This window comes from Solanum stenotomum, unplaced genomic scaffold (genome assembly GCF_019186545.1).
Source record: "Solanum stenotomum isolate F172 unplaced genomic scaffold, ASM1918654v1 scaffold34432, whole genome shotgun sequence".
Taxonomy (NCBI): Eukaryota; Viridiplantae; Streptophyta; class Magnoliopsida; order Solanales; family Solanaceae; genus Solanum; species Solanum stenotomum.
In genome coordinates this window covers 55124-69583 of record NW_026032945.1, presented here as the reverse complement: position 1 = coordinate 69583, position 14460 = coordinate 55124, and the positions used below count along the sequence as shown (strand labels likewise).

Below are 14460 nucleotides of genomic sequence, written 5' to 3'. Positions count from 1 at the left end.
CTTGAATTTGTGTAATTTTTTTGGTTCAAATTGTTTCCAAGGAGATTTTGTGGTTATGATTATAATTGTTTTGAAAGGTGGCACTCCATCTCAACAATAAATGGAGTATCTTTTAAGTACGTAGATCATAAAATAGGTTGTTGAAGGTTCGTTAACTAATAAAAGTGTTTTTTTTTTAAAAAATAGTTTAACCTTCTAGATGATATGATCACATACTTTAACATGATGCAGATAATATTTAAACTTTTAGATGAGATGCTCACACAATTTAACCGAGTGCAATATTTAAAACCAGATTCAAAACGAAGGACGAATTTTGTTCTGTTTTCTACTGTTAAAGGGTAACTCTGAGTCAATCCTCTAAGAATAATAATAAAGACATATTCAAATAGAAAAACAAAGATTTATTCTATGATATGTACATAATTATTTTGATCATTTCCTTTAATTTAAAAGTAAATTGGTCCATGTAAGGAAACCAAAAGAGCAATTTGTAAAAGGAGTAGGAAGTGATTTTTTTCTTCTGTTTAAAGTTGGGTGGCCAAAAATCAAAGGGCTCAAAGGCCAAGAAGGAGAGTCATTTTCATGGCAACCAATTTCAGTGGGAAAAAGACATCCTAAAGCGGCGGTCGGTGGTCACTCAAAAATAGGCCCACTATCCATCACGACTTTACCTTCACTTAAACTGTTCACTTACCTTTCTCTTTCACTTCACATTAATTTGGACGGAATCCAAATACCATTCGCCAGTGCTTGACCAAACGAGTTGTTACCTGATTATTTGGGTACGTATCCATGTTATACTTCAATTTCGTTTATCAAATTAATCGATTGTGATATCTTAATAGCTTAGTTGATTGGTTGTTGAACTCTCGATCCTTCCCATTTCCCTTTCCCCACCTCAATTTTTTTTTAAAAAAGAAGTAACTGAATCACGTAGAAGTAAATTCAATTCTATTTTATATTAAAATAATTATAATTCATCTTATAATTATATATATGCTATGTAATTTTTTATTGAGAGGGTTCAGATAAATTTCCTTGCTGAAATTTCTGATTTGTTATTGACATTAACAAGTGTAAATTAACATTCTTTAACTCATTTGCGATATTTAATTGGATACAAGTCACTCTTCAATAATAATTACAAGTATCAGCACTTTTTAGGAGCTGGATTGTCAAGAGTTCATTATTAGTCATTACCGTAACCTAATTATTTGGTTAAATCGAGTTTTAAAATTTTCTATAACAATTGCACCTACTTAAGTCTTAAAGTAGTTGAAATTTGGACTTAATTAGCAACACTTTGTCTAATCTATTATCTATCACATATAGATTCTCGCCTAATGTTACGTAAAGTCATATATTCATGCAATGTTCTTGTAAATTTTAAAAAAAAACTTTTTTTTTGAATTTTTTTGAAGAGAGAGACTCTAATAAACAATTATACTTGCAAAAGGCCTAATTCACGTGATATGAATATCCTAGCTTAATAAATTGAGCTTATAGTAAACAATTATTAGTTGGAGCAAGAATTACTAGGAAAATGAAGGAACCGATTCTGCACATCATTTTATTTTGTGATTAAAAAAATGAGAAAGATAATACTTCCTTTAGTTCGTTTTACTTATCATGTTTTGTTTTGCATACTCAATAAAAATATTAACTACAGAATAAATTAACTAATTTAACTTAATTTATTACTTCTCTCAATTTAATACTCAACCAACTGAAGTACAGTTGAAAAGGCGCATATAATATAAAGCCTAAACTTTTTTTAAAAAAAATTGTTTTATTCAAGCTTTGTTAACTAATTACTACTATAAGGAGTCGTTTTGTGTGAAGTATAAAGTATAATAATATTAGAATAAAATAGAGGATTATTTTATTTTATGTTTGGTTAGAGAAATTAGGTCATTCTTGGATTATTTATTTCACTATTTTTACCTTAGTGATATGATAAGTTGTTCCACGCATATACATAGTGGAATAACTTATCACGAAATAAGTAATCTCGGGATAACTTGTTCATAACCAAACGACCTAGGAGGAAAAAAAAAGCTTTTCGAACTTGGCAAATTATAATTTTCCTTCTAGCTCCATCAATGGTAATATACAGTGTAGAAGATATTAAAGAGCAAAATATCATAATACAATATAACCTTTATTATTCCATTTTTCAAAAAGCACTCTACAGTTCTCTCTTTTATTTTTCTCCCTGGTCTGATTCCCAATAGAACTACTGTATAAATTATAATTTAATTTTGAAAAGACATACTTTGCCAGAATTTCTCTCTTTTTGACTAATGCTCTTGACAGTGTTTCACTTTTTTGCGTATTGCCATAACATATTAATGTAACAGACATTCAAATTTGTTTTCTACTAACAAGTAAGTATTTTAACTTTTAACGTGCACTAACTTACAAAATAACCATCTAGATACTTCTTAAATTCATGTGCCACATCAGTGTCAAGTGTCCACGAGACTCAATAAGAATGCATTGGAGTGTTCAGTTACTGTTCATATCATATCAAGTTAAAGCGTCTATATATACGCTCTCAAAGTTGAAATGTTTATTTGAGTGTATATTATGTATTATGTCTTGTATTTCTGACAATTTATTCCTGAGAACGGTAAGCAATCAACACACGTTGTTTCCAATTTTGTCTAACTTTTTTTTTGTTTTGCGCAACGTACATAATAATAAATAATACAAACCGAAATTTATAATGCTTGAGCAGTGATGTGACACTATCCATTAGTTTGAAATAGTTTATCATGCAGTCATTAGTATTACAATCCTTTGAAAGTTTATTAAACATAGTTTCTATAATGTCTACGCAAGAAGCATCGATGTCAAACATCGAATAAACTATCAAAATATTGAATTTATCAAAACATGCAGGTTAATAATTCTGTTTTGCTCTCTAAAGTTGTGCTTCACGATTGAATTGTCCAGACTCATTAACAATCTGCATTTAGAGATAATTGGGTTATTGATACATAATTAAATGTCCTATTACTTAATTCAGTGGAGCTAGATATTATTTTGTTTGAAGAATCTATATATTATTTTATATTAATAATTTTTGCATATCTTGCTTTCAAACCCATCAACCCTTTAGATCATTGTAGTTTGAAATTATTAATGAATGATCACTCATATTCTTTTGTTTTTGTGCATTGGTCATATAGGAACCTTCTAGCACACTTCTTATTTATTGTTAATTGAAATTGATATACTAAAAGTATCATTAATTATTTAAAAGATGTATGTTTTATTCATTTCTTAATTTGTTATGTTAGGGTCAAACTGACATTCAATTGATTTGAATGTGAAACATGTGTTTCATGAAGGCAAAAGAACACAAAATATAATAAAATCTTTACTTTTAATTATATGAAGTAGATCGAGATCGATGTTGACGTTTTCTTCTAAATTCACATGTACCAAAGTCAATAGTAAAATCTCTGCAATGTGAACTGAGTTATTCAAAAGAAAATACTTTAGCTTTTCTTGTTTGTTTTTTTCCCAAAAGTTTTTCAGTGAATTGCATTTTTTACGTCTGGATTTGAGGTGCATTTTGTTGGTGACATGCATTCATGACCAGACATAATTTAAAAATAGGATTCGAATCATGCTGATTTTGAGCTGATAGATTAAGGGGTCGTTTGATAGGTGCTTTAGAGGTGAGTTATATAGGTATTAAATTCAACATAAGTTACGTATAAAATTAATATGATATTTTATTTGCAATTTGAAAACCCGCATAACCAATTAATGTATGTTTAAGTTATGAGAGAATCTATGTATAATTTAATACATGATAGATCTTTGTATAATTATACTTACATAAAATGATATATAGATTCCCTCATAACTAATTCCTACATTATAAATACCTGCATAACTCTAACTATAACTACCAAACAAGCCCTTAGCAGCATGATTCAAACACATTTAAATACTTCAATTATAATTAGGTAGTTTTCCAAAAAAAGTTGAAGAGTTTTTGCACAAAAAATTCTAAATTTTAAGACACAAAATATTTTGTATAAATTATAGGAACCACATATTATAAGTACTAAATAACATCATATCCCTTCTAGTTTTCTATTTACCAAAAATCCCTTAAAAATGATGTTTGCGGGATACATAGCATTGTGCACGGGATACATTAAGTTTGATACATTCCACATAGCGGGATACATAGCGTTGTACACAGGATACATGCGGGATACATAGCGTTGTGCACGGGATACATAGCGTTTGATACATTCCACATAGTGGGATACATAGCGTTGTGCACGGGATACATGCGGGATACATAGGTAAATAAGGGATTTTTGAAAATTTTGAAATAAGTAGGGATAAATGGATATTAAGGTAAATAAAAGAGTGTAATTAAGTAATTTGTCCAAATATTTTCTAAGACATCACACATGATAATGTACAGGGCCTCAACGGCCCAAGTAAAAATGTTACTGGGCTGGCATTATTTCTGTTGGGCCTCTCTACTAGGTCCTTTTATGGGAAATTTCATAAATAACCACTATAATAAACTTAATTATAATTTTTATCTACAATTTGCATATTTTCGGGTTATAGTTATAGCTTACTCGTTTGTATAATTTGCAGCTCATCTATATAATTTATAGTTACGTTTGTATAATTCGCTTACACTCAAAACAAAACATGTGACATTCCCATTTTTGGGCTTTTTTCTCTCAATAGCCCACAGTTTTAAAGCCCTTTGGAGCTATCTTCCTCTCGGTTCTTCCACTGGGCAAGCATCCTCAGCAGATACTGGTAATTATTTTACTTGGTTTCCATTTTTATATGCTGTTGTGCTTGAAATAATGGTTGATTACTGATATATTTTTTTTTTTGTAAGCAAGAAATGTCTGGATTTTTTCTTTTTTCGTCAAATTCTATACGGTTTGTTTAGGTTTATGTATTTTTCTTTTGAAGTAAGGAATCGAACTTAGAAAACTCAAGATATGCGGTCTGTGTAATGTGCAAAATATAAATAGTTAAAATTAGTTCTATTAGAATAAAACGTTAAAATCGAAAAAATCAACTGAACCGAATTTTATGAAATTTCGGTTTCAGTTTTTTCGGTTGGTTTTGATTTCAAATTTTAATATTTTGTTATTCGGTTTGATTTTAAATTTTTTAGCTAAGAAAACTCGGTTAACCGAAAAACCGAAATTTTATATATATTCTTTACACCCTTAAATCTTAATTAAATTACTTCAGTTTTCAGCCCATGCTCCAGCCGGCCCATTACCCAATCAGAATTGAAATCCCTAACTCTCATTAGTTGTCTCTCAACTCTCATCTCTCAGCTCGTCGTCCGTCGTCTCTTAAGTTCAGGCCAGCCGTTGCCCACTGCTCAGTCGTCTTGGCTGAGTGCTCGCAGCCCGCAACTGCAAGCCGCTTCTCATTGGCCACTGCCTAGTGCTCGCTCACGAGTCGCGCCTCGAAGGTCAGTGCTCATCGCGTCCCAACTCTCATGTTGAATACTTATATTGAATTAGTCAACCTCATACCTTAAAATACAGACCACAAGACATTTAAAACCAGATCATATTTGAAACTTCATGGAATCTCAAATTTGTTTCTTTCTGCTGCAACTTCAATTTGCAATGCTGCCAGTGCCTGCTGGTTGCTGCAAATTGCAATGCTTCCTGCTGGCAGCTGGACTTTAGTTTGTAACTCTTTTTATCACATGCATGTTTTTATTCCCCTAATGACCAGTGACCACTGCTCTCCTTCAAACTTGTATTTGTATTGATCTACCTAATTTATTCTTGAGTGAGCACAACGTTCTTTTCGGTGTCCACTATGAGTTACCGATACATGAAGGGGTGTAGTGTTGTTCTGCCAATGTCTAGTATAGCAGAAAAATGATCCTCCAACTGCACTTAAGAAAAGGAAAGAAAGGGCTGTGTATTTGTAATGAATATGTGCATAGAGTGAAAGGATGAATGTTTCTGATTCTAAGTTGTCTACTACTGTGAATGGGTGTAATCGTGAAGCAGTTACCTAGGTTTGGTTGGCAGACTCGATTTTCCACATATTGGAAGTTAGCTTAGCTTGTTTGGTGTTATAAGTTATAACTATAATAATGCTCTTTGTTTGTTTTTGGGTTCCTTGTATCTGGGAAAAAAAAAGTGAGACGTACTTAAAACATAAAAAAGTGAACAAATGTGATTGAATTTTGAAAATGTACCATTATTTATTAAATTTGGTAAACCGAACCGAAATTGTAATAACCGAACTGAATCGAATTTATTTCAATTTGGTTTGGTTTCACATTTTTTTCTAAGCGGTGTGTTTAGCACCAGGGATTTTCCCACTGAAGGAGCTAAAGATAAGTAAGGGGGTTCAATTATATCCCCTTCATCCGAAAATACATGGTATAAGTAGGGCAAAAACAAATTTATACCCTTAACAAAAGAGAAGCTTCTAGGTATACGAATTTTTTTTAATCCCTTTTTTAGAATTCCTGGCATTGCCTCTGGATTTGCCTTGTTTCCATATTTCCTCGTGACATGCTAATTATCTTTGCCTTAGGATATTGGGGTGATCATTGGAGGAATAGATTGCTGTGACGGTACTAATGGGTTAAAAAGTCAATGTTGATCACGACTTCGAAATTAAATCTTGATCATATGCAAAGATAGAATGCCCTTTTTCCACAATAAATAAATAAATCTAGAAAACCAGTGATTAAGGGTTAAAAAGCAAAAGTTGCTTATAACTTCAAAGATTAAATTTTGATCTTATGCAAATATATAATACCCTTTTTTCTTTGTATTTTGTTGTCTCTAGGCACAATTCTTTTAGTTGGAAGACCATACAATGCCGCTGGGACTGTTATTAGGTTTAGGGAGATCTTTCAGAAGAAAGCGTACTTCATCTCTTGATATTCTTACTACAAAAAAGGTTCCTCGGGGCTTCTACAAGGGAAAAAATTGCAAGCCTACTGGTTTTCACACTCGCAAAGGTTTGAAATCTCTATTCAAGTATTGTGAACTAGGAGTGCTATTCTTTTGTCTTTTCTCCCTGTTTGAAACAGGTTTTCTATAGCTTTATGTAAAAAGATTATGTGGTTGTAGTATTAACATCTGACAAGTTATTAGGCTACAGCTTAGGGGATTTATATTTCTTGCTCGCTTGGCCCAGACCATGTTTGTCTAAGTTCATAATTTACCCATGATAAAGAAGTAGAATTACCGAATTCCTTCTCTTTGAAAGCTAAATATTCCAGCATTTTTTGACGCTGAAAATCAACAATTAAGTCACATAGAAACACACAGACATCTAAGTTTATTTCTAATATTAGATCGTTCTTTCTTGTTCCAGGTGGTTATGTTATTGTGCAAGAGAAGCTGCCTAACTACGTAGTTCCAGATTTGACCGACTTCAAGGTACTTAACATTGACTGAACTCTTGACTAATCTTATTTTCTCTGATCAATGTACTTTTCGATTGCTCACCTTCTAGCCTTTCAGCTTGATGAAGGGCAATCAAACTTAAAATTATAATAATTCACTGTTCCCATTTACATTCATAAAGAGCAGTGTTGTCAAAGGCGCACTTAAGCCATAAAGTGAGTCTCACTACATGTTGAGCGGTTCACCTCGCTTTATGGGCGCTTTGTTGTCGTCATCAAAGCTCGAAGACATACTTTACCTTGACAATGAGTGTAATCCTGAAGATGTGACACTAAACAACTGATATTTCACTTCATCATATTTTCTTCCAAATTTTTAGTCCATATACTTGTTATTTCATGCTTATGATTATTAACCTTGGACGAGGCATACATATTTGAAGTTTTTCTCCATTTGTGCATTTTTTCATCAGAGGCCACACTCATTTTTGTTTAAATCCCCAAAGGACCTTGTAGCTTTTTTGTGCTTTTCACTTTTGATAACACTGATCAAGAGTGAGAGCCCGTTTGGATTGGCTTTAAAAAAAAATAGCTTTTAAGTCGAAAAATAAAAAGTCAAACTTAAATGACTTTTTAAGTCAAAAAATAAAAAGTAGGAAAAGTCGTACTTTTGGTTTTTAACTTTTTTAAGTCATTTTAAACTTATTTTAAGTTATTTTTAACCTTGTCAAACACTCTCAAAAACTAAAAATGACTTAAAAGTAGGTTTGACCAACTTTTAAGCCAATCCAAACATGTTTGGAGTTTTCTGTAAATAATTTGCTAAAATTAAAAGAGGGCCATGTGCTTTCATTCTTTTTTTACCCGTGTTTCCACCTCTGGTCTTAGCCCGTTTTACGTTATACAGTTCTGCTAGAACTTAGCAAGTTGATTGTATTCTTTTGATCTCTTTATCCTTTTTGCCATTCCAAGATTCTTTCTTCTGCAAGGGAAATCAAGCAGACAGAAAGAGAGCAAACAAACCGCTTTCCTCCTCATCCCATTCCCACCCTTGCTTAAGGAGGGAATCTCTGATTTTAGTATTTGAAAGCAGTTGCCTCTGTGTTCATATGTTCTTAGGATGTCTTGCTTTTGGATTTGATCATCTATAGTTTAAGTAGTTCTTGACAAATAAAAGATCTAGGAAACTGAAGAGAAATGGGTCCAATGTGCTTTTCTTTCCCCTTATTTCTTTCAATTCAATGCTTGCCCAAATGTACAGCATCAAGTTTCATCCTTGCAGAACCAACTGGAATAGGTTTGTACATAAGTCCTATCTCCCTTTAATGGACTTCAAGTCCTATTCAAAGTTTTGGGGTCCAACAAGTTGGATTCCTCCCAATTCTTTTGTAACTAGGCCTGAATTCTATTAATTATATTTTGTTCCAATGCTGTCTTAAATTAGTAATTGGCTATCAGACCACCTAGCTTAAAATAGTCTATAGTTTGAAAAGGCTGTTTATGATAATGATAATAGTACTTCTTTTTTTGGACAATGTAAGTAGCTAGTATATTGAAAGGAGAAATTTTCCAACAACAAGCTGGTGCTAAGTCTATACAAGTATCTGGAGAACCTATGCTTGCAGGGAGCAATGGGTGCAGTGTATTGGTAAAAATTTATCCAAGTCGAATGTTTACATCAAATCAATAAAGTTAACCTTATCAGTTAACAATTAAGGGAAAATACATTTCACTTAACCATGATTAAGTGTTAAATATGTATGTGAAAGACATGTGTCTTGCATTTATTGATTTGGTGTAAACACTTGGTGCAGGTAAGTATATACCACTGGGTTTTCTCCCAACCCAACGAACACTCCGAATACACAGACTGCACCTCCCCAATATCCCATTTTTATTCCAATGAACTAAACATCCAACAATAGAAGTATACCCACTGAATAATCCTGTATTATTTAATCTCCATATTATTATTCCGAGATAACTTGTTATCTACCAAACTACTCCTAAGAGTTGTAATAAGTCTTAAAAGTGCAGCCCACAAGTAGGGGCAGAGCGCCAATCATTTTGGGAGCAATGGGTGCGGTGTATTGGTAAAAATTTATCCGCGTCGGGTGTTTACATCAAACCAATAAAGTTAATCTTATCGGTTAACAATTAAGGGAAAATACATTAAACATGGTTAAGTGTTAAATATGTATGTGAAAGACATGCGTCTTGCATTTATTGGTTTGGTGTAAACACTCGGTGCGGGTAAGCATTTACCCAGTGTATTTTCTCCCAACCCAGCTAACACTCCGAATACACTGACTGTACCTCCTGGATTATGATCTTCCTTTACATCAACAATAGCATACCTAGTGTGATCCCACAAATGGGGTCTCAAATGGGAAGGGTGTGTGTGCTCTCGCAGACCTTACCCCTACTTTACGGGGATCAGGATCTGCCTTTGCCAATGAAAAAAAAATGCTAACAGTAATTTTCCCAAATACTTGCTATATTAAACATATGTTTCTATCAGGCTCAAACCTAGTTTTATCGTGTCTTTCATAATCTAAAAGATGTCATGTAGAAACTTTACTCACCTTCTTTTGTTCTTTTCAATTTGTGGGAGAGAGAAAGGTAAAAGGTTGTTATGTAGCATAAATATATATTCTGAAGGATAACAACTTCTGTAAGTACTGCTACATTCTGCTGACAGTGCCACAAACTGTGTTTCTTCTTAGGACACCTAGGAGTTCTTATGTCTCTTAGTCTCGAACTTTTGGATGGGTGATATCTAATTCTTGCAGCTTGTTCTGTTTATGGTGATGAGATGGAATTGTGTAGAATATCTTTTTTTGAGTAAGGTAACTTTGTAATAAAACCAGTACATAGGTGTACTGAAAAAAACAATTTACAAATGGAATAGGTACAGAATATACCAGATATGAAACCAATCCTAAATGGTGCCTAGGACATCTAGGATTGATTCAGTGTCACTAGAATACAGTTTAGCGCACCAAAAACAGAAAAGCAAAATGCATTTTAGCTTAATATCCTGTACTAAACTCCTCCTATCCTCAAAACATCTTGTGTAGAATATCTCTGTGTGTAAACAATCCTTTATGTTATGCTGGACCTGTATGTTGCAATTTCGTTCATTACTCGTCTAGTTTTCCTTCCTTTTTTTATTTTTTAAATTTTGGAGAAGCAATTATCTTGTTTCTGCACAGAAGGCCTTAGTGATATTATACAAACCAATATATAAAAGATCAGTCATGTATAAGAACTAATTATCATTTCTGTTGTTCACACAGTACTGGAATCACTCATTTTCAGCTTTATTTCTATCCAAGAGATGATTAAGAAAAGTATATGAAGTAAAAACTTGATTGTAGTCAATTTGGAATCTGGTTATCAAAGCAATAGATGTGTTATTTCACTCGTTCCTACCTTTATTCTTTTTCCATGATGTATCTTGGATGAGCTAAAAGCCTTACAGAGTAGATATGATATAGATGTTTTACTAATTATAATTTCTATTGTTCACATAGTGACCGAAATCACTGACTTCCAACTTTATTTCCATCCAAGCGATGATTAAGGGAAGTATATAAATTTGGAGCTAGATTATAGTCAATAGGGAATCAGGTTATAAAGTAACAGCTGTTCTATTTCATTCATTCTACCTTTATTCTTTTGTCGTATCTTAGATGAGCGAAGAGCCTTAAAAGAGTAGATAATGATATAAATGCTAAATACATTGGTCAGCTAGAGGTTGCCAGTTTCGTAACTTTTACAAGACACTCTGTTAAGATAACACTATCTTGGTGTATTATTAATGAACTCTTTTTGATTTATCTAAAGAAAGTTGTATATAACTTTCAGTCTCTTCCAGGAAATACTTGTCACTTGTGATTTCCGTTGGGCCCACCAGCCCAGCACTTGCTTAGATCACCACCTTCTTCTGATTTGTATTTATATCCATTCACTTTCTTTTTGTCCAAAAAGTATGAAATATTTATACATTCTTTGGGTAATTCCATCACGTTGATCTTTTCCTCCTAGTCTTTTAAAATTTTGAAACAGATAGTGCTTGAGGTAGGTTAGAACTAGCAATTTCTAGCCAATGGATTAGGGCATGGACTTTTCAGCATACCCCAAAATGAGCTTAATTTTCAGTGATCAGATTGCACTTTCTTGTGTTCTGTGGTGCTGCTGCTTTCTCTCCTCTTAGCAGTCAATATTGGAGGGAGTTCACTTTCCACTATTTTCCAAGATAGTGCTCCTCGTCTCAGCTTCTCTGGAAATTATAGTTGAATATACAGAATTCCATAAAGAAAAAAACATAGTCTATAATTTAGGTAAAAGAAACTACTCACTCTATCTAGAGTGTTGGAAAAAGTTTCAAGTGTTCACTAGATCGTAGAGAATGTTTATGAAACTTGTGACTACTTGATTTCTGTGAAGTTGATAAAACCTCGCGATTGAATAATTCCTCTCTTTTCTCGTTTCTTTTTCAGCTGAAGCCATATGTATCCCAATGCCCGATAGGAACTACAAGTGCAAGTACGGAGGCAAACAAAACTGCAAAATAAGAAAGAAAGGAGAAAAATGATGAACACTTGAAGGATATTTAGGTTTTCTGTGTTCATTTTCTAGCTTAACATGAAGACAACGACTTGTTTGATCCGTTACAACGTCTACTTTTGTTGGGATAAAAAAGTTGTCTTTTTCCTTTTCCCTTTTTAGGTACTCATCTTTTTCATCTAAACATGTCATGGGTGACATGATCACTCTTGTTTGATGCCTTTGTAGATTAACTAATACCCCCCTTGGACCAGAAAACGGCGAGGTTGTTAGGATGGGAATAATTTTTGCAGCTTCAAAGCTTAAAGTTTAAACAAAAGTATCTTTGCTGATTAGGTTACATCAAATAAGATACTTAAAGGCACAACCTTTTCTGCAAAAAAAAGATACAAGGCGTGATATGGTAGGTGCACTAACTGTCTTGTGCTCTTCTTTTACAAATATTCCATTTAAACCAATGTATTATTTTATTGAAAATAACACTAGAGAATGAAATAGTATAAGTTTTAATCTGAAATCCTCAATGTATATATTTTCTTGAAATATAGACAAAGGCACTTGCAAATTTGGACATGTTTTATCCAAAAATATGGACACATGGAGTTCATCCATTTCATTCGGAAAGCTATGAACTAGGTCAAATACGAGATAATTTGCTAATAAGAATGAAATAAAAATATATAACCAACGGATTTAAAATCTCGAATCATATCTGGCCCAGTAAATGATGATTAACAATTTGAATTCTAAAATATTTTTAAAACAAAAAATGACAACAACAACAATAACAGAAGACATGATTAAACGTGCAAAATGAAAAAAAATCATATATCATATTAGTAATTATGAAATCAAAATAAAAATATGATTAAAAGATATACTAGCATAACAAGTTGAGGAATTTTGGTAGTCTGTTATTGTGGTCGTACAAGAAGGATAATCGTCTAAATATAATTTATTACTAGTACTATAGACTATAGTATTAAATATTACTAAAATCAAAGTAGAATTAAGAGAGTCAATTTCCACGCTTGTCCCACGTAAGAAAGCTTCATGGATTTATGTCTTTTAGTCACCGACTCAGCAAATCCCCCGTCAGTTATGGATTTGCTTACAAAGTTGTATAATCGTTGTAAGAATTGGGTGTTTGAATCGAGTATTTAAATTCTCGATTTGACTCGATAATTCAATTTTAGGTGATTTATATTCATCTGGCATTGATAATAGTATAATTTCTTACTATTTCGATCAATGCATTTTAATGTATTGTAATAATAATAATAATAATAATAATAATAATAATATATTTTGTTTTTTAAGTTACTAAATAATTATTAGTAATAATCTTTTAACTAATTTAATAAAATATTATTTTGTGAATTTAAGTTAGAAATTTTTAGATTGTCTAGGGGGTGGAGTTAGAAGCATCCAATATTAACTTTTGTTCAAATAATGTATATATATTAAAAAACAGTATATTAAATACTCATAACACTTGAAATCATCGTTATAAAATTCAAAACTTATAAGATAAAAATTTTGACTTTGTCTGTGCAATGTCATCGTAATTTAATCAGTTATAACATTAATGTATGTGTATATAAGGGTGTGTATTAATAGTTAATGAAATGAGTTGAACGGAATCAAACACTTCTCTTACACATTTTCCTAATTTTCAACTAGTTACAAATTTTCCAGCCGTGCATATTGGGCCATGAACCAGACTTTTCAAAAAAAAAAAAAAATGTCATATAACAGGTCAAAAAAGTCATTTTAATGAACCTCATTACGAACCTCACATGAAATATCATAGAAGCCTCATTTGCTAACCTTTCTCATTCTATTTAACATTATTATAAATACCCACACACCCCCTTCATATCGAAGAACATCTAACTTAAAAAATGGAAAATAATAGAAGGAGATTTTTCAAGAACTTTAGAGATAATCAAATGCAAATCAACAAAAGCAAATCAAAATCGAATTCTATTATATTATGCAAGAAGCATCCTAAGCACAAGCAAAATCCCGGGGTTTGTTCTGTCTGTCTTAGTGAAAAACTCTCTCTGCTTTCAAAAACATCAAGAATTAACACCACAACTCTTACTTCTTCATATTGTTCTTCTTCTTCTTCCTTATCTTCTTTGTCTTCGTCTTCAGACGTGTCCTCATGTTCATCTCCAAACACTAATGTGCTCATGAAGAGTAGATCATTGGCTTTCATTATGAGAAGAAAAGAAGGTGGAATTATATTGGAAGATAATAATAGAATTGGGAAGAAGAAGAAAAAAGAAGGGTTTTTGTCAAAATTATTAAATCCTAAGAGAAATAGAAAGGATGAAGGATTGACACATTCAAGAACAATGAGAGAAAGGGTAATAACAAGATTTAGAATTACTGCAGCATGATATTTTTATATTTAATTTTTTTTTTTATGAGATCTGTTGTTTTTTTTTATTTTAGTTTAGCTAGGTAGATTAATT

General features: G+C 32.2%; 1 protein-coding gene across 2 annotated transcripts; it reads left to right on the top strand.

Annotated features, from left to right (window-relative positions):
• Positions 1-4746: 4746 nt before the first annotated feature.
• Positions 4747-12205, top strand: LOC125852385 (uncharacterized). Of its 2 annotated transcripts, none has more exons than XM_049532128.1 (4): positions 4747-4812; positions 6841-7015; positions 7375-7439; positions 11911-12205. In XM_049532128.1, exons 2-4 carry the CDS (start codon positions 6871-6873, stop codon positions 11983-11985), a joined length of 285 nt encoding a protein of 94 aa, XP_049388085.1. In that variant the 5' UTR covers positions 4747-4812; positions 6841-6870; the 3' UTR covers positions 11986-12205. The 2 variants fall into 2 exon arrangements, with proteins under 2 accessions (XP_049388085.1, XP_049388084.1); XM_049532127.1 differs by lacking the exon at positions 4747-4812 and adding an exon at positions 5331-5491.
• Positions 12206-14460: the final 2255 nt, after the last annotated feature.

Excerpts from the sequence above, each read along its gene's own strand:
- LOC125852385 (XM_049532128.1), top strand. The coding sequence starts at position 6,871 with ATGCCGCTGGGACTGTTATTAGGTTTAGGGAGATCTTTCAGAAGAAAG. Across the intron at positions 7,016-7,374 it reads TGGTTTTCACACTCGCAAAG|GTGGTTATGTTATTGTGCAA; the intron begins GTTTGAAATCTC and ends TTCTTGTTCCAG. Across the intron at positions 7,440-11,910 it reads CAGATTTGACCGACTTCAAG|CTGAAGCCATATGTATCCCA; the intron begins GTACTTAACATT and ends TTTCTTTTTCAG.